A 23270-nucleotide genomic window follows, 5' to 3' on the forward strand; every position below is an offset into this window, starting at 1 on the left:
GCAGTGGCCCTTCCCCTGTGCGGTCTGAACACAAAATGGTCATCACCGCATCCTGCAAGCACTGAAACTGTAATTTCTGTAATCCCAATGTCATGGCTTGCGAATTTTTGTTGATTGGCCAATTTTTTTGCGCAAATCGGCTGATCACGATCCGGTGCGCACTCCCGCTGATCTTTTGCTGCATCTTCTGATCTCACACACTGCATGAAAGATCAAAAGATTTAGCCATGGGCGCATCCACCTGCCCCACGCCCTTTGCCTGCACTGGTGGGTGTAAATGGGACAGAGAACTTGCCGTTCGCCCTTCCCGTTCGCACACGGCGTCTGCACATGCGCAGAAATGCACATGGGCCAACATCGAAATAAGGTCCATTACACATACACAGTGTCCGCACACACAGTGACACATATTACACACCCGTAGTGTTTGTACACAGTGATACATATTACACACCCGTAGTGTCCGCACACACAGTGATACATATTACACACCCGTAGTGTCCGCACACACAGTGATACATATTACACACCCGTAGTGTCTGCACACACAGTGATACATATTACACACCCGTAGTGTCCGCACACACAGTGATACATATTACACACCCGTAGTGTCCGCACACACAGTGATACATATTACACACCCGTAGTGTCCGCACACACAGTGATACATATTACACACCCGTAGTGTCCGCACACACAGTGATACATATTACACACCCGTAGTGTCCGCACACAGTGATACATATTACACACCCGTAGCGTCCGCACACACAGTGATACATATTACACACCCGTAGTGTCCGCACACACAGTGATACATATTACACACCCGTAGTGTCCGCACACACAGTGATACATATTACACACCCGTAGTGTTTGTACACAGTGATACATATTACACACCCGTAGTGTCCGCACACACAGTGATACATATTACACACCCGTAGTGTCCGCACACACAGTGATACATATTACACACCCGTAGTGTCCGCACACACAGTGATACATATTACACACCCGTAGTGTCCGCACACACACAGTGATACATATTACACACCCGTAGTGTCCGCACACACAGTGATACATATTACACACCCGTAGTGTCCGCACACGCAGTGATACATATTACACACCCGTAGTGTCCGCACACGCAGTGATACATATTACACACCCGTAGTGTCCGCACACACAGTGATACATATTACACACCCGTAGTGTCCGCACACACAGTGATACATATTACACACCCGCAGTGTCCGCACACACAGTGATACATATTACACACCCGTAGTGTCCGCACACAGTGATACATATTACACACCCGTAGTGTCCGCACACAGTGATACATATTACACACCCGTAGTGTCCGCACACACAGTGATACATATTACACACCCGTAGTGTCCGCACACACAGTGATACATATTACACACCCGTAGTGTCCGCACACACAGTGATACATATTACACACCCGTAGTGTCCGCACACACACAGTGATACATATTACACACCCGTAGTGTCCGCACACACAGTGATACATATTACACACCCGTAGTGTCCGCACACACAGTGATACATATTACACACCCGTAGTGTCCGCACACACAGTGATACATATTACACACCCGTAGTGTCCGCACACACAGTGATACATATTACACACCCGCAGTGTCCGCACACACAGTGATACATATTACACACCCGTAGTGTCCGCACACAGTGATACATATTACACACCCGTAGTGTCCGCACACAGTGATACATATTACACACCCGTAGCGTCCGCACACAGTGATACATATTACACACCCGTAGCGTCCGCACACACAGTGATACATATTACACACCCGTAGCGTCCGCACACACAGTGATACATATTACACACCCGTAGCGTCCGCACACAGTGATACATATTACACACCCGTAGCGTCCGCACACACAGTGATACATATTACACACCCGTAGCGTCCGCACACACAGTGATACATATTACACACCCGTAGCGTCCGCACACACAGTGATACATATTACACACCCGTAGCATCCGCACACACAGTGATACATATTACACACCTGTAGTGTCCGCACACACAGTGATACATATTACACACCCGTAGTGTCCGCACACACAGTGATACATATTACACACCCGTAGTGTCTGCACACACAGTGATACATATTACACACTCGTATCGTTCGCACACAGTGATACATATTACACACCCGTAGTGTCCACACACACACACACACACACACAGTGATACATATTACACACCCGTAGTGTACACCCACAATGATACATATTACACACCCGTAGTGTACGCACACACAGTGATACATATTACACACCCGTAGTGTCCGCACACACAGTGATACATATTACACACCCGTAGTGTCCGCACACACAGGGATACATATTACACACCCGTAGTGTCCGCACACACAGGGATACATATTACACACCCGTAGTGTCTGCACACACAGTGATACATATTACACACCCGTAGTGTCCACACGCACACAGTGATACATATTACACACCCGTAGTGTACACCCACAATGATACATATTACACACCCGTAGTGTACGCACACACAGTGATACATATTACACACCCGTAGTGTACGCACACACAGTGATACATATTACACACCCGTAGTGTCCGCACACACAGTGATACATATTACACACCCGTAGTGTCCGCACACACAGTGATACATATTACACACCCGTAGTGTCCGCACACACAGGGATACATATTACACACCCGTAGTGTCCGCACACACAGGGATACATATTACACACCCGTAGTGTCCGCACACACAGTGATACATATTACACACCCGTAGTGTCCGCACACACAGTGATACATATTACACACCCGTAGTGTCCGCACACACAGTGATACATATTGCACACTTTCTCTCTCTCTCTCTGCTATCTGCAGTCTCTCTCTCTCTGTTGTCTGCAGTCTCTCTGTTGCTGTCTGCAGTCTCTATCTCTCTCTCTGCAGTCTCTCTGTTGTCTGCAGTCTCTCTGTGCTGTCTACAGTCTCTCTCTCTCTCTGCAGTCTCTCTGCAGTCTCTGTCTCTCTGCTGCCTGTCTGCAGTCTCTCTCTGCTGTCTGTCTGCAGTCTCTCTGTCTCTGCAGTCTCTCTCTGCAGTCTCTCTCTGCTGTCTCTGTAGTCTCTCTCTGCAGTCTCTCTCTCTGCTGCATGTCTGCGGTCTCTCCCCAATCCCCATCTCTATCTCTTTCCAGGATCTGCTGCTGCTGCTGTGGGTGTGCGGTGCCTCCCTCCCTAGGACGGCCTAGTGCCTCTCTCCTCCCACACCCTCTCCCGGCTGTCTGCCTCCTTCTCTCCTGTATTCCTGCCGGGCTCGGAGATGGATTTCTTACGGTGATGCCAGGATGCTGCGGTGAGGAGACAGGGCTCGGGGTGGCACAGGGCAGCAGAGGAGGCAGGTGAGGATGTGGGGGTGGGTGAGGGTAACCAGGCATGACAGGTGTGTACCAGGTTGGCACCGGAGGGATGGCAGGGGCACAGAGAGGTGACTGCTGTAATGTATGTCAGGGATGGAGGCTTGTGCTGGGGACACTGGCACCTGCCTCTCTCTGAGGGGTGGGGGGGTAATACCTCTGCAGCACGTCAGGTGGGGGCAGGTACGTGGTAAGTGGGCACCCAGCACATTCACCCTGCGCGGAGGGTGCACTGCAGTGTAGGGGAGGGGGAGGCATCTGCTGTGTGGGAGCAGCCTATATCCTACTACTAAAGGGATCTGCAGGAGGCTGTCCAGCTGCTGGCCCCGGGGCCACACCGGGCCCAACCATTACTGTGTCTCAGAGAAATACTGTATAACACATGTGGCTGGTCACATATACCGCTGGTCACTACATAACGTGTACCGTATACCGCAGCGCTGGTCACTACATAACGTGTACCGTATACCGCAGCGCTGGTCACTACATAACGTGTACCACATACCGCAGCGCTGGTCACTACATGACGTGTACCGTATACCGCAGCGCTGGTCACTACATAACGTGTACCGTATACCGCAACGCTGGTCACTACATAACGTGTACCGTATACCGCAACGCTGGTCACTACATAACGTGTACCGTATACCGCAACGCTGGTCACTACATAACGTGTACCGTATACCGCAGCGCTGGTCACTACATAACGTGTACCGTATACCGCAGCGCTGGTCACTACATAACGTGCACCGTATATCGCAGCGCTGGTCATTACATAACGTGTACCGTATACCGCAGCGCTGGTCACTACATAACGTGTACCGTATACCGCAACGCTGGTCACTACATAACGTGTACCGTATACCGCAGCGCTGGTCACTACATAACGTGTACCGTATACCGCAGCGCTGGTCACTACATAACGTGTACCGTATACCGCAGCGCTGGTCACTACATAACGTGTACCGTATACCGCAACGCTGGTCACTACATAACGTGTACCGTATACCGCAGCGCTGGTCACGACATAACGTGTACCGTATACCGCAGCGCTGGTCACTACATGACGTGTACCGTATACCGCAGCGCTGGTCACTACATAACGTGTACCGTATACCACAGCGCTGGTCACTACATAACGTGTACCGTATACCGCAGCGCTGGTAACTACATAACGTGTACCGTATACCGCAGCGCTGGTCACTACATAACGTGTACCGTATACCGCAGCGCTGGTCACTACATGACGTGTACCGTATACCGCAGCGCTGGTCACTACATGACGTGTACCTGAGGGAAGATCCCGGCCTCCCTGAGTGTGCTTGGTGCTGTAGACATGACGTTAGTAATACCACAATATAGCTATATAATCTATAAATATATCTCTATCCCCGGCCCGTAATGCTGCTGAGGACAGAAGGCCGCTAATAATGTGACATGTATGTACCGGTGCAGGAGTTGTGCTGTGTTTGTGTACATTGTATGTTGTGTAATAGTCACACTGTCCTGTGTACACACCGCCGCCGGCTCGGAGGGTCCTGTGAGTGTCCTGTGTACACACCGCAGCCGGCTCGGAGGGTCCTGTGAGTGTCCTGTGTACACACCGCAGCCGGCTCGGAGGGTCCTGTGAGTGTCCTGTGTACACACCGCAGCCGGCTCGGAGGGTCCTGTGAGTGTCCTGTGTACACACCGCCGCCGGCTCGGAGGGTCCTGTGAGTGTCCGGCTGTCTCAGCCTTTGGACTATGGACTGATCTTTATTTGGTTGGATTCCTGAGGCGTATCTTATGAGGAGATCGCTGATCTCTTTGGCTTCCATCTTTGAGGGGGTGCAGTGCAAAGTACCCCGACATTACTGACTGTCCCTGCGTGTAATCTGCACACGCGTGTGACATTACACCACGTACACTAGCGGCATTGTTTCCCATATTGATCCTCGCTTGTAGTGTGATAGATCCAGGTGTACGGTCTGTCCCCAGTTATCACACCCGGAACTGATTAGCAGTGTGCGGTGCTAAAGATGGGGTGACTTGGGGTACCAGCAACTCATCTGGGGGCTATAGGTTGCCATTTTCAGGGTGACCTTCCTGTGATGTGGGGGTTGGGGCTCATGAACTCCACTTCATGGCTTCAAACAGTATTTGCTGGAAATACACTAATAATTAAAACAAAAAAACTCCGGGTCCCCCTGTACACAACACCAGCACTAGGCCAAGTTGGGGGACAAAGGCCATGGGGCTCCCCCGGTGTTACCGGCACTAGGCTTGAACTTCCAGGGCTAAGGGAAGTACAGAGGGGAGACCTCCAGTGTGGGGTCCCCATCATGAATCCAGCAGCCATACGGTATACAGTAGAAGAGGGCACAGGTGATGGCTTACAGGTGCCGGACGGGGTCCCGATGTCGGGCAAATGACTCTCCCCATGAACACCTCACAATTGCACCAAATTACTAATCCTGCTCTCCAGGCCTCATTCATGTTTGTAAGTAAAGCAGGAAAGTGGGTTACACTATACTGTGCTGCAGGGGGGCAGATGTAACGTTGTTCTATGTGGGTGGGTTATATTGTTTCTGCGCAGGGTAAATACTGTCTGCTTCTGCATGTCGCCCACACATTACACAGCTTTATTTTTATGCTGCAATTTAGATTTCAGTTTTAACACCACCCACTCAAATCTAACTCTCTCTGCACATGTTACATCTGCCCCGCCTGCAGTGCAGCATTGTGTTACCTGGTTACGGGCTATTTTGCTTTACAATCCTGAATTAGGCCCTCCATTACATTCCCCCCATAGACTCTGATTGAAGTATATAAAGGCAGGGCAGATGTTTTTCTACATTAACTCCTATTGCCCCAGGTCATTATCATCTGCCCCACCGACAATAAAATAACCCACACCGCGCACATGGGGCTCGGGCATGGGGTGTCAGCATTATACATGGTAGTGTATACAGCCTGGGGTGCCCCTAACCCCAGCGGTAACACTGACTGATACCCCCACACATTGCCCTCTACCACAGCTGTGACACGTGCGCAGCATCTCCCTGCACATATTGTTATAATGCTGTAATGATCCCCAGGGCACTAATTACAGAACAAACCAGTAACAGGGAAATGCGGCTCCTCCTGCTACGGCCTAATATCCGCACTGTGCTATGGAATAGTGGGAGGGGCTATCTGGGAGTACAGTACCCCTCTGCTGTGCCGTGTGTACTGTATAATGTACCCCTCTGCTGTGCCGTGTGTACTGTATAATGTACTCCTCTGCTGTGCCGTGTGTACTGTATAATGCACCCCTCTCTGCTGTGCCGTGTGTACTGTATAATGCACCCCTCTCTGCTGTGCCGTGTGTACTGTATAATGCACCCCTCTTTGCTGTGCCGTGTGTACTGTATAATGCACCCCTTCTCTGCTGTGCCGTGTGTACTGTATAATGTACCCCTCTGCTGTGCCGTGTGTACTGTATAATGTACCCCTCTGCTGTGCCGTGTGTATTGTATAATGCACCCCCCTCTGCTGTGCCGTGTATACTGTATAATGCACCCCCCTCTGCTGTGCCGTGTATGCTGTATAATGCACCCCTTCTCTGTTGTGCCGTGTGTACTGTATAATGCACCCCTTCTCTGCTGTGCCGTGTGTACTGTATAATGTACTCCTCTGCTGTGCCGTGTGTACTGTATAATGCACCCCCCTCTGCTGTGCCGTGTGTACTGTATAATGCACCCCTCTCTGCTGTGCCGTGTATACTGTATAATGCACCCCCCTCTGCTGTGCCGTGTATACTGTATAATGTACCCCCCTCTGCTGTGCAGTGTATACTGTATAATGTACCCCTCTGCTGTGCCGTGTGTACTGTATAATGCACTCTATGCTGTGCTGTGTATACTGCATAATGTACTCCTCTGCTGTGCCCTGTGTACTGTATAATGTACCGCTCTGCTGTGCCGTGTATACTGTATAATGTACCCCTCTGCTGTGCCGTGTGTACTGTATATTGCACTCCTCTATGCTGTGCATACTGTGTAATGTACCCCTCTGCTGTGCCGTGTATACTGTATAATGTACCCCTCTGCTGTGCCGTGTATAATGTACCACTCTGCTGTGCCGTGTATACTGTATAATGCACCCTCCTCTGCTGTACCGTGTGTACTGTATAATGTACCTCTCTGCTGTGTCGTGTATACTGTATAATGCACCCCACTACTGTGCCGTGTATACTGTATAATGCACCCCCCTCTGCTGTGCCGTGTATACTGTATAATGCACCCCCCTCTGCTGTGCCGTGTATGCTGTATAATGCGCCCCTCTCTGCTGTGCCGTGTGTACTGTATAATGCACCCCCCTCTGCTTTGCCGTGTGTACTGTATAATGCATTCCTCTATGCTGTGCCGTGTATACTGTATAATGTACCCCTCTGCTGTGCCGTGTATACTGTATAATGCACCTCTCTGCTGTGCCGTGTATACTGTATAATGCACCTCTCTGCTGTGCCGTGTATACTGTATAATGCACCTCTCTGCTGTGCCGTGTATAGTGTATAATGCACCTCTCTGCTGTGCCGTGTGTACTGTATAATGCACCTCTCTGCTGTGCCGTGTGTACTGTATAATGCACCCCCCTCTGCTTTGCCGTGTGTACTGTATAATGCATTCCTCTATGCTGTGCCGTGTATACTGTATAATGTACCCCTCTGCTGTGCCGTGTATACTGTATAATGCACCTCTCTGCTGTGCCGTGTATACTGTATAATGCACCTCTCTGCTGTGCCGTGTATACTGTATAATGCACCTCTCTGCTGTGCCGTGTATAGTGTATAATGCACCTCTCTGCTGTGCCGTGTGTACTGTATAATGCACCTCTCTGCTGTGCCGTGTGTACTGTATAATGCACCTCACTACTGTGCTGTGTATACTGTATAATGCACCTCTCTGCTGTGTATACTGTATGATGCACCTCTTCGCCGTGCTGTGTATACTGCACCCCTCTGCAGTGCCGTGTGTATTGTATAATGCACCTCTCTGCTGTGCGGTGTATATAGGATAACGTATATACACCGGTGCTTAGAGGCGCAGTGTGTATGTGCCGCAAACACTGCGTCCATTATACATACATGCTGAGAGGCGTGGCGTGTATGCACCGTTATACCTACGCCGGCGCTGAGAGGCACAGTGCGGACGTGCAGCACTGGGCTCATTTTGGTCACTTTCTAAAACTTTGACGAAATGTCACATTTTAGTCATTTTTGATATTTCGTCTTATTCCGGATTTAGTCCGTGATCTCAGATAATATTTTACTCTAATTTTAGTCCGTGAGTTAGTCCGTGAGTTAGTCCGTGAGTTAGTCATAGTGTTGCAGTATAATGATACTGGAATGGGTTTTGCTGAAGAACATTTCTCTATCGTTCCCTTGAATGCTATGTAAACCTGTCACTATGGGCCTTATTCTAGTTCACTCTTAAGGCCCCCATACATTACCCAATTCTTCTGTGAGCTGTCCGGGAGCTCCCCGGGAGGCTCACACACAATTTGGCACTTGATGAGCCAAATTTGACATGTGATAAATCGCTTGCGATTTATCACATGTCGGGGGTCAGGGGGCGGCGGTGAGGGTCAGGGGGAACGGTGCTCTTATCAGGGGGAGCAGTGCGGCGGGCAGCGGGTCCCTGAGAGCTTAGCTTGCAGCGCCGGCGAGTGCTGACCTGGCTGGGCGGTGATGATCATAGATATCAGCAGCACTGCGGGAGTCGGGACGGGACGCGCAGTTGCGGGTATTAGATTTTAAAATACCTGTCAAATGACTAGCCATTCTCTGATTGGCTGAGCTCTCAGGGACCCGCTGCCCGCCCCACTGCTCCCCCGGTGTCTGCATGCATATGCCTGTCAGGTGGCAGGCATATACATACAAGGAGGTCGGACGTGATCTTATGTACTGACCGTCCGACCTCCCTGATCCGGTCTGATGCGCACGGGACCGCGCATCGGATCAGATATCACACACCTACGATTTTGGGCCGATTTCACCCGATTATCGGCACAAAGTGCCGAAATCGGATGAAATCGGCCCAAAATTGCATAGTGTATGGGGGCCTTTAGAGGCAAATTCCTTCTTAGATGGACAAAACCATGTGCACTGCAGGTGGGGCAGATGTAACATGCAGAGAGAGTTAGATTTGGGTGGGGTTTTTCTTCAAAGTGAGATCTATATTGCAGTGTAGAAATAAAGCAGCCAGTATTTACCCTGCACAGAAACAAAATAACTCACCCAAATATAATTCTATCTGCACCTGTCACACCTGCCCCCCTGCAGTGCACATGGTTTTGTCCATCTGAGAAGGAATTTGCCTCTAAGAGTGAACTAGAATAAGGCCCAATGTGTTTAGTGTAGTGTGGCAGGGACGCCATCTTTACACATGATGGTAATGGGGGCGATCCAGTCCAGGATTTAGAGCAGTAGCAGGGAAACGGATGTGATCAGCAGCACCTGCGCTCTCCTGATATAAGGGCTGATTAGCAGCACCCGTGCTCCCCTGATATAAGGGCTGATTAGCAGCACCTGCGCTCTCCCGATATAAGGGCTGATTAGCAGCACCTGCGCTCTCCTGATATAAGGGCTGATTAGCAGCGCCTGCGCTCTCCCGATATAAGGGCTGATTAGCAGCGCCTGCGCTCTCCCGATATAAGGGCTGATTAGCAGCACCTGCGCTCTCCCGATATAAGGGCTGATTAGCAGCGCCTGCGCTCTCCCGATATAAGGGCTGATTAGCGGCGCCCGTGCTCTCCCTGATATAAGGGCTGATTAGCGGCGCCTGCGCTCTCCCGATATAAGGGCTGATTAGCGGCGCCTGCGCTCTCCTGATATAAGGGCTGATTAGCGGCGCCTGCGCTCTCCTGATATAAGGGCTGATTAGCGGCGCCTGCGCTCTCCTGATATAAGGGCTGATTAGCGGCGCCTGCGCTCTCCCGATATAAGGGCTGATTAGCAGCGCCTGCGCTCTCCTGATATAAGGGCTGATTAGCGGCGCCTGCGCTCTCCTGATATAAGGGCTGATTAGCAGCGCCTGCGCTCTCCTGATATAAGGGCTGATTAGCAGCGCCTGCGCTCTCCTGATATAAGGGCTGATTAGCAGCGCCTGCGCTCTCCTGATATAAGGGCTGATTAGCAGCGCCTGCGCTCTCCCGATATAAGGGCTGATTAGCAGCGCCTGCGCTCTCCTGATATAAGGGCTGATTAGCGGCGCCTGCGCTCTCCTGATATAAGGGCTGATTAGCGGCGCCTGCGCTCTCCTGATATAAGGGCTGATTAGCAGCGCCTGCGCTCTCCCGATATAAGGGCTGATTAGCAGCGCCTGCGCTCTCCTGATATAAGGGCTGATTAGCGGCGCCTGCGCTCTCCTGATATAAGGGCTGATTAGCGGCGCCTGCGCTCTCCTGATATAAGGGCTGATTAGCGGCGCCTGCGCTCTCCTGATATAAGGGCTGATTAGCAGCGCCTGCGCTCTCCCGATATAAGGGCTGATTAGCAGCGCCTGCGCTCTCCTGGTATAAGGGCTGATTAGCAGCGCCTGCGCTCTCCTGGTATAAGGGCTGATTAGCAGCGCCTGCGCTCTCCTGGTATAAGGGCTGATTAGCAGCGCCTGCGCTCTCCTGGTATAAGGGCTGATTAGCAGCACCTGCGCTCTCCTGATATAAGGGCCAGATATATCAAGCTTCAGAAAGTGATAAAATGGAGAGTGACGCTCCAACAGGGGGATCCCGACTCACAGGGACTATTCTCGTGGGGTCTGTCGGAGCACCATACCACACCCAATCAGAATGTTGACACAAAAAAGGTTGACAAGTTTTTTTTGGTCACAAACAGCGCAGGGTGTCGACATTTTCACCCTGCCGACCTATTGCATGTCCACCTTTTGAGGTAGACCTATTGATTGTCTGTGTAGACACTGTAGATCTATGAGCCGGAAGCAGAGCCCGGTGCCAGCGTCGTTCCCATTCTGCAATATTATCACTGCTGCTCAGAAGCTGATCGCACCAACATATTACATTGTATGGAACCATAGCACAAGGCTGGGTAATAACGGACAGAGGCGTCTTGGCTCAAGAGCTTACACTCTATAATTCTCCTTGTGCAATACACAGATGTTTCGTTACTGTGGTTACAGTGCAGAGTTGGGGGCTGCGGGTTACTATACATGTGTGAGTGTGCGCAGTGTGAGTGTGTACACGAGTGTGTCAGGGCAGCGGGGGGGCGTGGCAGCGCTGAATGAGGAAGTGTGTAAATTGTGATAAATTCGTTGGTGATAGGAGTCAGGAACTGAAGCGGGTGACGTCACAGGCAGCAGTAAGTGTGTGGTGTTGTGTGTTGTGTTCTGTGTGTGTGACATGTATCATTGTGGTTCTGTGTATCCCCGAGCTGCGGTGAGAAGGGGACAATAAGGGCAGCCCAGTGCAAATAGGCCTTTACTTAGTCTCGTAGCTAGTCCCGGACTGCAGCTGGGAGAGTGATAAGGTGGGGGGAGATAAAGTAGCAGCCAATCAGTGCCAACTTCCATGTTACAGGCTGTGTTTACAAAATGACAGTTAGGGGCTGTCTGGTATTTTACCTCTCTACACTTTATCTCTCTGGATTTTAGCCAAGGCTTAGTATATATTCCGCTTATTACCGTATACAACGTGTATTACCTCTCATCGCTATTATGGAACCACTTAGTCTAGCCACTTCACTGATTGGCCATGCTGCTTAGCTCCACCTTCTTTGCTGATTGGCCCGCCGTGTCCTATAGTAGAGATGCCTGGACATCTATACCCCATCATCAGCGCAATGGTTTCATGCCACCGTCTGTGCCCCATACAGATGCACGCTGCCCCCTACTACAATCATATGTTCTGTCCTCAGCAGTCGGTAGGGTCTGGTGTGACCACACACATGACACATATGTTACAGGGATACTGTAACGATCAGATCAGGTGATGCCTCCCGTTATTATCGTTATGTGAGATCAATGTATGTCTGATATTGTTGTAAAGTCATGTCTCCTGTGATTATTATGTTTGGAATCAGAACATGTCTTTTATTATGTGGGTAACCTGTTTGTGACCCTGGGAGTTTGAGGTCTGTATTCCCTCAGATTGACATCTGTAGAAATCCTTTGAAGGTAGGCTGTCAGATAAAGATCTGAGACCCCTCATAAACCATGGCCCAGAAGAGAGAGCTTGTCCCACCACCTAGTTTAGACCTCTTATCAGGGAAGCCTGCCAGTTATCTTTGGAAACAGCAGACAAATTCTTCATGTGAACGGTCCCATATCTATGGACATTCCCTAGTGATCAGCAAGAGAAGGGTTAAAAATCCCAAGGATGGGAGGGATGAGGGAGGCTGCAGATAAAAACACCTCTCCTTTCAATACCTAGTTGTACTTCTTGGGGGATCAGCAAGCTGGCTGGAAGCGGCCCGTTTCATTCAGGTGGAACTCCCCCCCCCCCCCACTACAGAACGAGTTCTTGGGTGTAAGATACCGTTCTGTCATTTTTTCCCTTTTATTTTATTTCTGAACTGCATTTATCTCGTGTGTACTTTTAAAATCATTGTAATATCTTGTAACCATTTTTTAAAGCTCTGTAGTATTTCTAGGAATAAATAATACATATTCTCAGTCCTGGTTCTGTGTTCTTAAGACTCATTAGCCTCAGAAGAGTGGTCAGCGTTACCTTAGTTTATATTGCATTGTGTGGTCAGGTGACAGCCAAGCCGCCCCTTGCGCAGTTTCAAGCACTAAAATCAGGTTTTGGCTGATGGCAGTGTACCTCAAAGAGGGGACCCGAGTGTCCAAAGTGAACCCCAGTCACGGCCGGAGCTGCTCAGATTGACGTATCGGAGCAGGGGACCGGCAGGTCCGTTACATTTGGTGGCAGCAGTGGGATAGAGAATTAATTTTTCTCCCACCTCTCTTCCAGGAGCTGATGTCGCTGGATAGGAAGGAGAGGTCGAGGATGGCTGAGGACAGCTCCAGCGCCAGCAGCGGTTCGCCCACCCCGGGAGACACACTGCCCTGGAACCTATCCAAGAACCAGCGCGCCAAGAGGTCATCGTCGGTGTCTGGTGGGGGCACGGTGCTGGATGCGGCAGAGCGGGCGGTCATAAGGATTGCAGGTAACACCATCTATACTGATATTGGCAGCGTCAGACTGTACGTACAGCGGGGGCCAGCGGTATATAGCCTTCTCCCGTGTCTGTACAAGCTGTATATCTGTAGTATGGGGGTTATTCAGTAAGGATCTTAAAAGCAAAATCTTTCTCTAATGGCCAAAACTGCTGCGCTGCGGGTGGGGCAGATGTAACATGTACAGAGAGCCTTAGACGAAGCTACTGCAAACACTATGAATAGGATGTGACAGAGTTGGCGGGATCTGTCGCAGGCATGAGATTGCATTATACGCATTCTGTGCCGCTCATTCCCCCCCCGCACAATGCGCACAGTACACATGCGCACTCATTCCATAATCGCTATTTAGCAATCCGTGCGGAATTAGACCCACAATCGGATTCCATTCCCCAATACCTCCTCAGCTGGTTGGTGGCAGCAGAGAGCCTGCCTGTTTCCTCTGTGCTGCTGTGACTGGCCTGCGGGGATGTTACATAACCTTCCTGATTACAGATGGTGTATCGTGGCGCAGTGGCCGCTGTGTTGTGTCTGCCCTGGCTGTGTCCATGTGTCATATTCCAGTGTGTGTTTCTTAATGATCTACCTCTTTCATGCATGCAGTATTTGTGTTATACTGGGTGGCAGGTGTGTGGCTGGGGGCACAAGCCACGCAGCCAAGATGGCCGCCACAACATAGACTTTCATGCCGAGACGCCATATCTACACTGCTAGCTCCTAATGTGACCATGTCGTATGTACATTCATAACGTCCGCTGCAGTTGGCTAGAATGTAGCTTCTAGTATTACCTAAATAAGAAGTAGATTCTGATTGGTTACTATGGGCAACATCCCATCTTCGTAAATAAACGCCGGTACTTGTTTCCTAGCACGGCCACAACGATCATGATCGTGGTCATCGGGTGTAAAATCGTGGGCATCGCGGCCATCGCATGCTCTAAAAAAATCGGGTGCGATGGGCCAGACGCGATGCCCGCGATTTCCCCATAGAGAACAATGTTAAATGCCTCAATTTACCCGCGATGACCACGATTTCCCATAGGAAACAATGTGAAATGGCTCAATTTAACCAAATTATCATAGGAACAATGGTAAATGGCCCAAAAACACCCCATAACATTTAAATGTCCCCCCAAAAGTAGTTTACGCCACCCCGCGATCAATGTGTACCCGAAGCGTGGCGAGCGGCGGCGGTACGCGTCCTCCGACCTTTTCATACCCCCACTATCCACGTCGGCGTGGAGTTGAGAATAGAATAGTGTGGCGAGCGCAGCGAGCCACCGAGCCCGAAGCGTGGCGAGCGGACGCGGATACCTGTGAAGCCCGCGAAGGGACGCGTTTACCTGTGAAGGTATCCGCGTGCGCTCGCCACGCTTCGGGCTTGGTGGCTCGCTGCGCTCGCCACACTATTCTATTCTCAACTCCACTCCGACGTGGATAGTGGGGGTATGAAAAGGTCGGAGGACGCGTACCGCTGCGCTCGCCACGCTTCGGGTTCACGTTGATCGCGGGGTGGCGTGAAATACTTTTGGGGGGACATGTCAATGTTCAGGGGTGTTTTTTGGGGTTTCTGGCCCATTTACCATTGTTCCCTATGATGATTTGGGTAAATTGACCCATTTAACATTGTTTCCTATGGGAAATCGCGGTCATCGCGGGTAAATTGAGGCATTTAACATTGTTCCCTATGGGGAAATCGCGGCCATCGCGTGTGGACCATTTAAGCATTTTTGGCCGCATACGACCCGACCGACGCGATTTTCACTGTTTTCAATGCATTTCAATGGAAAAATCGGGGGCATCGCATCGGTTGCGTCGCAGGCCACTAAAAATTACACCCGATGGCCGCGATTGTGGCCGTGCTAGGAAACAAGTACCTAAACGCCTATGTGACAGATTACCCACTGAGGATGAATCCGCTTGTGGAAACATTGGCCCCATTCAGATCTGATCACAGTAAAAATTTGGGTACTGTAGTTTCATGGCGGCACTTACGTAGTCAGCGTAGTGTCCCTGTCAGCATCGCAGCCAGCGTAGTCAGCGTCCCTGTCAGCATCCGCATCATGTTCCCGTAGCCAGCGTTGTCAGCGTCGTGTTCCTGCAGCCAGTGTAGCAAGCGTCCCTGTCAGCATCAGCGTCGTGTTCCTGCAGCCAGCGTAGTCAGCGTCCCTGTCAGCATCCGCATCGTGTTCCCGTAGCCAGCGTTGTCAGCGTCGTGTTCCCGCAGCCAGCATAGTAAGCGTCCCTCCCTGTTAGCATCCGCATCGTGTTCCCGCAGCCAGCGTAGTCAGCGTCGTGTTCCTGCAGCCAGTGTAGTCAGCGTCGTGTTCCCGCAGCCAGCGTAGTCAGCGTACCTGTCAGCATCCGCATCGCGTTCCCGTAGCCAGCGTAGTCAGTGTCGTGTTCCTGCAGCCAGCGTTTTCAGCATCGTGTTCCCGCAGCCAGCGTAGTCAGCGTCCCTGTCAGCATCAGCGTCGTGTTCCCGCAGCCAGCGTAGTCAGCGTCCCTGTCAGCATCAGCGTCGTGTTCCTGCAGCCAGCGTAGTCAGCGTTCCTGTCAGCATCAGCGTCGTGTTCCCGCAGCCAGCGTAGTCAGCGTCCCTGTCAGCATCAGCGTAGTGTTCCCGCAGCCAGCGTAGTCAGCGTCCCTGTCAGCATCAGCGTCGTGTTCCCGCGGCCAGCGTAGTCAGCGTCCCTGTCAGCATCAGCGTCGTGTTCCTGCAGCCAACGTAGTCAGCGTCCCTGTCAGCATCAGCGTCGTGTTCCCGCAGCCAGCGTAGTCAGCGTCCCTGTCAGCATCAGCGTCGTGTTCCTGCAGCCAGCGTAGTCAGCATCAGCGTCGTGTTCCTGCAGCCAGTGTAGCAAGCGTCCCTGTCAGCATCAGCGTCGTGTTCCTGCAGCCAGCGTAGTAAGCGTCCCTGTCAGCATCAGCGTCGTGTTCCCGTAGCCAGCGTTGTCAGCGTCGTGTTCCTGCAGCCAGTGTAGCAAGCGTCCCTGTCAGCATCAGCGTCGTGTTCCTGCAGCCAGCGTAGTCAGCGTCCCTGTCAGCATCCGCATCATGTTCCCGTAGCCAGCGTTGTCAGCGTCGTGTTCCCGCAGCCAGCATAGTAAGCGTCCCTCCCTGTTAGCATCGTGTTCCCGCAGCCAGCGTAGTCAGCGTCGTGTTCCTGCAGCCAGTGTAGTCAGCGTCGTGTTCCCGCAGCCAGCGTAGTCAGCGTCCCTGTCAGCATCAGCGTCGTGTTCCTGCAGCCAGCGTAGTCAGCGTCCCTGTCAGCATCAGCGTCGTGTTCCCGCAGCCAGCGTAGTCAGCGTCCCTGTCAGCATCAGCGTCGTGTTCCTGCAGCCAGCGTAGTCAGCATCAGCGTCGTGTTCCCGCAGCCAGCGTAGTCAGCGTCCCTGTCAGCATCAGCGTCGTGTTCCTGCAGCCAGCGTAGTCAGCATCAGCGTCGTGTTCCCGCAGCCAGCGTAGTCAGCGTCCCTGTCAGCATCAGCGTTGTGTTCCCGCGGCCAGCGTAGTCAGCATCCCTGTCAGCATCAGCGTTGTGTTCCTGCAGCCAGCGTAGTCAGCGTCCCTGTCAGCATCAGCGTCGTGTTCCCGCAGCCAGCGTAGTCAGCGTCCCTGTCAGCATCAGCGTCGTGTTCCTGCAGCCAGCGTAGTCAGCGTCCCTGTCAGCATCAGCGTCGTGTTCCCGCAGCCAGCGTAGTCAGCGTCCCTGTCAGCATCAGCGTCGTGTTCCTGCGGCCAGTGTAGTCAGCGTCCCTGTCAGCATCAGCGTCGTGTTCCCGCAGCCAGCGTAGTCAGCGTCCCTGTCAGCATCAGCGTCGTGTTCCTGCAGCCAGCGTAGTCAGCATCAGCGTCGTGTTCCCGCAGCCAGCGTAGTCAGCGTCCCTGTCAGCATCAGCGTCGTGTTCCCGCAGCCAGCGTAGTCAGCGTCCCTGTCAGCATCAGCGTCGTGTTCCCGCGGCCAGCGTAGTCAGCGTCCCTGTCAGCATCAGCGTCGTGTTCCCGCAGCCAGCGTAGTCAGCGTCCCTGTCAGCATCAGCGTCGTGTTCCTGCAGCCAGCGTAGTCAGCGTCCCTGTCAGCATCAGCGTCGTGTTCCCGCAGCCAGCGTAGTCAGTGTCCCTGTCAGCATCAGCGTCGTGTTTCCGCTGCCAGCGTAGTCAGCATCCCTGTCAGCATCAGCGTCGTGTTCCCGCGGCCAGCGTAGTCAGCGTCCCTGTCAGCATCAGCGTCGTGTTCCTGCAGCCAGCGTAGTCAGCGTCCCTGTCAGCATCAGCGTCGTGTTCCCGCAGCCAGCGTAGTCAGCGTCCCTGTCAGCATCAGCGTCGTGTTTCCGCTGCCAGCGTAGTCAGCATCCCTGTCAGCATCAGCGTCGTGTTCCCGCGGCCAGCGTAGTCAGCGTCCCTGTCAGCATCAGCGTCGTGTTCCCGCAGCCAGCGTAGTCAGCGTCCCTGTCAGCATCAGCGTCGTGTTCCCGCAGCCAGCGTAGTCAGCGTCCCTGTCAGCATCAGCGTTGTGTTCCTGCAGCCAGCGTAGTCAGCGTCCCTGTCAGCATCAGCGTCGTGTTCCCGCAGCCAGCGTAGTCAGCGTCCCTGTCAGCATCAGCGTCGTGTTCCTGCAGCCAGCGTAGTCAGCGTCCCTGTCAGCATCAGCGTCGTGTTCCCGCAGCCAGCGTAGTCAGCGTCCCTGTCAGCATCAGCGTCGTGTTCCTGCAGCCAGTGTAGTCAGCGTCCCTGTCAGCATCAGCGTCGTGTTCCCGCAGCCAGCGTAGTCAGCATCAGCGTCGTGTTCCTGCAGCCAGTGTAGTCAGCGTCCCTGTCAGCATCAGAGTTGTGTTCCCGCAGCCAGCGTAGTAAGCGTCCCTGTCAGCATCAGCGTCGTGTTCCTGCAGCCAGCGTAGTCAGCGTCGTGTTCCCGCAGCCAGCGTAGTCAGCGTCCCTGTCAGCATCAGAGTTGTGTTCCCGCAGCCAGCGTAGTAAGCGTCCCTGTCAGCATCAGCGTCGTGTTCCCGCAGCCAGCGTAGTCAGCGTCGTGTTCCCGCAGCCAGCGTAGTCAGCGTCGTGTTCCTGCAGCCAGCGTAGTCAGCGTCGTGTTCCTGCAGCCAGCGTAGTCAGCGTCCCTGTCAGCGTCGTGTTCCCGCAGCCAGCGTAGTCAGCGTCGTGTTCCTGCAGCCAGCGTAGTCAGCGTCGTGTTCCTGCAGCCAGCGTAGTCAGCATTCCTGTCAGCGTCGTGTTCCCGCAGCCAGCGTAGTCAGCGTCATGTTCCCGCAGCCAGCGTAGTCAGCGTCGTGTTCCCGCAGCCAGCGTAGTCAGTGGCGTGTTCCCGCAGCCAGCGTAGTCAGAAGAGTCAGCATCAGCGTCGTGTTCCCGCAGCCAGCGTAGTCAGCGTCGTGTTCCTGCAGCCAGCGTAGTCAGCGTCCCTGTCAGCGTTGTGTTCCCGCAGCCAGCGTAGTCAGCGTCCCTGTCAGCGTCGTGTTCCCGCAGCCAGCGTAGTCAGCGTAGTCAGAAGAGTCAGCTGGTGTCTGTGACTGTGTGTACATTTGCTCCTAACTGTGGGTGGACGCATAAAACGAGCCTGAATCGTGAGATAGTGGGGGGTATGAACAGGTCGGGAGGACGTGTACCGCCGCCCCTCGCCACACTTCGGGCTGCAGTGGGCCCCCCTTTGTACAGGAGACTCAAGCGCTACAGAACCCCCTAACCCCGTCTCCCTGAAGCGGACACGGGCAGGGTTGCCGTACCCTGCCGCAAGTTACTGAGACGCAGGAGCGTCTGAGATGCTCCTGCGTCAGACAGACGATCCCCTGTCCACCGGTGTCCGCCAGCGCAGGGGATCTGCCAGTTACCGGCACTGTGTGAGAGGCGCTCACTAGGAACGCCGGGGACAGAGCTGCAGCTCGCAGGGACAGTACTGTGACCACACTGCCTGACGGGAACTCTACACTGACTACGCTAGGCAGCCATTGGGCCACGCTGATAGCGTAGCGTGCCGCCGTGAGACTACACATGTACCCTGATCTGGTCTGCAGAGTATCGCACTTCATGTGCCGGGCTCCCGTCCTAGCTATAGCCAACCTTCTATATACGGATCTGGTCTGCAGAGTATCGCACTTCATGTGCCGGGCTCCCTTCTAGCTATAGCCAACCTTCTATACCAGGGCTGGGCAACACCGGCCCACCAGATGTTAGTGAACTACACATCCCAGGATGCTTTGCATTAGTTTTGCTATGTGGCCATGCTGAAACTGATACAAGGCATGCTGGGATGTGTAGTTCATCAACATCTGGAGGGCCGGTGTTGCCCAGCCCTGTTCTATATACTGATCTGGTCTGCAGAGTATCGCACTTCATGTGCCGGGCTCCCTTCTAGCTATAGCCAACCTCCTATATACTGATCTGGTCTGCAGGGTATCGCACTTAGCCAACCTTCTATATACTGATCTGGTCTGCAGAGTATCGCACTTCATGTGCCGGGCTCCCTTCTAGCTGTAGTCCGTGTGTTATACTGGGTGACCCGTGTTCCTGGTGTGTAGTACATGTGTTATACTGGGTGACCCGTGTTCCCGGAGTGTAGTACATGTGTTATACTGGGTGACCCGTTTTCCTGGTGTGTAGTACATGTGTTATACTGGGTGACCCGTGTTCCCGGAGTGTAGTACATGTGTTATACTGGGTGACCCGTGCTCCCTGTGTGTAGTACATGTGTTATACTGGGTGACCCGTGTTCCCGGAGTGTAGTACATGTGTTATACTGGGTGACCCGTGTTCCCGGAGTGTAGTACGTGTGTTATACTGGGTGACCCGTGTTCCCGGAGTGTAGTACATGTGTTATACTGGGTGACCCGTGCTCCCGGTGTGTAGTACGTGTGTTATACTGGGTGACCCGTGTTCCTGGTGTGTAGTACATGTGTTTTACTGGGTGACCCGTGTTCCTGGTGTGTAGTACGTGTGTTATACTGGGTGACCCGTGTTCTCGGAGTGTAGTACATGTGTTATACTGGGTGACCCGTGTTATCTCTGTCGCACACCCTCCCTGTGTGCTCTGCAGCGACGCCTCCTCCTGTCTGTATTTATGTCCAGTAACTATCAGAGGTGGTAGGACGGACATGTATAATATGCATGTACACGGCTTCTGGGTAACACATGAGGCTGCATAGTTAGACATGTTACATAACTAGAAATGTCCCAGAGATGTGTGGACCCATCACGCACACACACACACACACACACACACACACACACACATGCACACACACCCCTCCCCTCCATGTGTATGATTACAGCTGCCATTGGTTGTAGTTTCTGTTTTGCAACCGACAGGATTTCTCTCTCTCCCTGCGCTGAGATCTGGACATGTAATAGTATACAACCGAACACATGTGTATGCATAGTGTATCTGTGCCCCTGAAGAGCTTACACTCTAATAGTTGCAGGAATATGCTGCGCTGTATAAGATTATGTTAATCAATAAATAAACTGTTAGAGCGAAGCAGATATGAAAGTTGCACATGGAGAGAGTGCAGCCTGTGCTGTGTGTGATGTCAGCAAGTGCAGTGTGTGATGTCAGCGAGTGCAGCCTGTGCTGTGTGTGATGTCAGCGAGTGCAGCCTGTGCTGTGTGTGATGTCAGCAAGTGCAGTGTGTGATGTCAGCGAGTGCAGCCTGTGCTGTGTGTGATGTCAGCAAGTGCAGTGTGTGATGTCAGCGAGTGCAGCCTGTGCAGTGTGTGATGTCAGCAAGTGCAGTGTGTGTGATGTCAGCGAGTGCAGCCTGTGCTGTGTGTGATGTCAGCGGGGAGGGGCTACAGCTTATGTGATTATTGGCTACATCACATTAATACAGTATTGTCTCTATAGAGGGGGGTGTCTTAGAATGCATCTGCACCATGTATTTTTCTCTGTCTCTATAGAGTCCTGACTATTAAGTTTTTGTTTCTTTCAGTTGATTCATTGTTTCTATCTTTCGATTGTCATTTTCTTTCAGGATCAAATCCATAAAATTTTGATCCGTGGTTGCAAGGCCCCTAAAATGTGCAGGGCCCATAGGCCTCTGCCTGTTGGGTAATCCAGCTCTGTGTATGCTGCTTTCTTGGAAGCTCTCATTGGGTGTATTTGCTCTTTATGTTCACTAGATGGCAGCATTATAACACCAGGAATCCATAGTGTTGGGAGCATTGTATTCATATTACCTGTGGAGTCCGACATCACAGCTAAAATACAATAGATGTCATTATTAATTAAGTGTACTGCCAAATATAGGCCCTTATTCAGATCTGATCGCAGTCCAAATTTGTTCTCAAAATGGGCAAAACCATGTGCACTGCAGGTGGGGCAGATGTAACATGTGCAGAGAGTGTTACATTTGGGTGGGGTGTGTTGAAACTGAAATCTAAATTGCAGTGTAAAAATAATGCAGCCAATATTTACCCTGCACAGAAACAAAATAACTCACTCAAATCTAACTCTCCCTATACATGTTACATCTGCCCCACCTGCAGTGCACATGGTTTTGTCCATTTTGAGAACAAATTTGTACTGCGATCAGATCTGAATAAGGGCCGTTGTCAGAGTTCATCTGCGTCCTGCGTGTAAGCTCGGGGGGACAGTAGACGCTCTTCTTATGTGTTATAACATGGCGCCGCGCTGCTGTGTATGGGGTATGCTTTATATGGCTCGGAAAGTTGTGTAATGATCCCAGGAGGGGGGGCCGGGGGCTATACGTGATCCCAGGGGGGGCCGGGGGCTATACGTGATCCCGGGGGGGGGGGGGGGGCTATACGTGATCTCAGGAGGGGGGCTATACGTGATCCCAGGAGGGGGGCCGGGGGATATACGTGATCCCAGGGGGTGGGCTATACGTGATCCCAGGAGGGGGGTGGGGCTATACGTGATCCCAGGAGGGGGGCCGGGGGCTATACATGATCCCAGGGGGGGGGGGGGGGGGGCTATACGTGATCTCAGGAGGGGGGGCTATACGTGATCCCAGGAGGGGGGCCGGGGGCTATACGTGATCCCGGGGGGGGGGGGGCTATACGTGATCCCAGGAGGGGGGGGGCGGGGGCTATACGTGATCCCAGGAGGGGGGGGGGGCGGGGGCTATACGTGATCCCAGGAGGGGGGGGGGCGGGGGCTATACGTGATCCCAGGGGGGGTGGGGCCAGGGGCTATACGTGATCCCAGGGGGGGGTGGGCGGGGGCTATACGTGATCCCAGGAGGGGGGGGCGGGGGCTATACGTGATCCCAGGAGGGGGAGGGGCGGAGGCTATACGTGATCCCAGGAGGGGGGGGGGGGCGGGGGCTATACGTGATCCCAGGGGGGGTGGGGCCGGGGGCTATACGTGATCCCAGGGGGGGGGGCGGGGGCTATACGTGATCCCAGGAGGGGGGGGGCGGGGGGCTATACGTGATCCCAGGAGGGGGGGGCGGGGGCTATATGTGATCCCAGGAGGGGGGGGCTATACGTGATCCTAGGGGGGGGCGGGGGGGGCGGGGGCTATACGTGATCCCAGGGGGGGGGGCTATACGTGATCCCAGGGGGGGGGGGCGGGGGCTACACGTGATCCCAGGGGGGGGGGCGGGGGCTATATGTGATCCCAGGAGGGGGGGGGGGCTATACGTGATCCCAGGAGGGGGGATG

General features: G+C 53.0%; 1 protein-coding gene across 5 annotated transcripts in view; it reads left to right on the forward strand.

Moving 5' to 3' along the window:
- Window positions 1–3244: 3244 nt before the first annotated feature.
- The window catches only part of PLEC (plectin), a 288841-nt gene continuing 268815 nt past the window's right edge, over window positions 3245–23270 (forward strand). For 3 of the 5 annotated variants that reach the window (XM_083144996.1, XM_083144998.1, XM_083145001.1), the window contains exons 1-2: window positions 3245–3419; window positions 13429–13624. In XM_083144996.1, coding sequence (XP_083001122.1) covers window positions 13435–13624 — 190 coding nt within the window. In that variant the 5' untranslated portion in view covers window positions 3245–3419; window positions 13429–13434. Of the gene's footprint in view, window positions 3466–13428; window positions 13625–23270 lie in introns of all 5 variants that reach the window. The other 2 variants (XM_083144997.1, XM_083145017.1) reach the window with 2 other exon arrangements.

Source organism: Crinia signifera, chromosome 5 (genome assembly GCF_055691185.1).
Source record: "Crinia signifera chromosome 5, ASM5569118v1, whole genome shotgun sequence".
In the NCBI taxonomy this organism is placed as follows: Eukaryota; Metazoa; Chordata; class Amphibia; order Anura; family Myobatrachidae; genus Crinia; species Crinia signifera.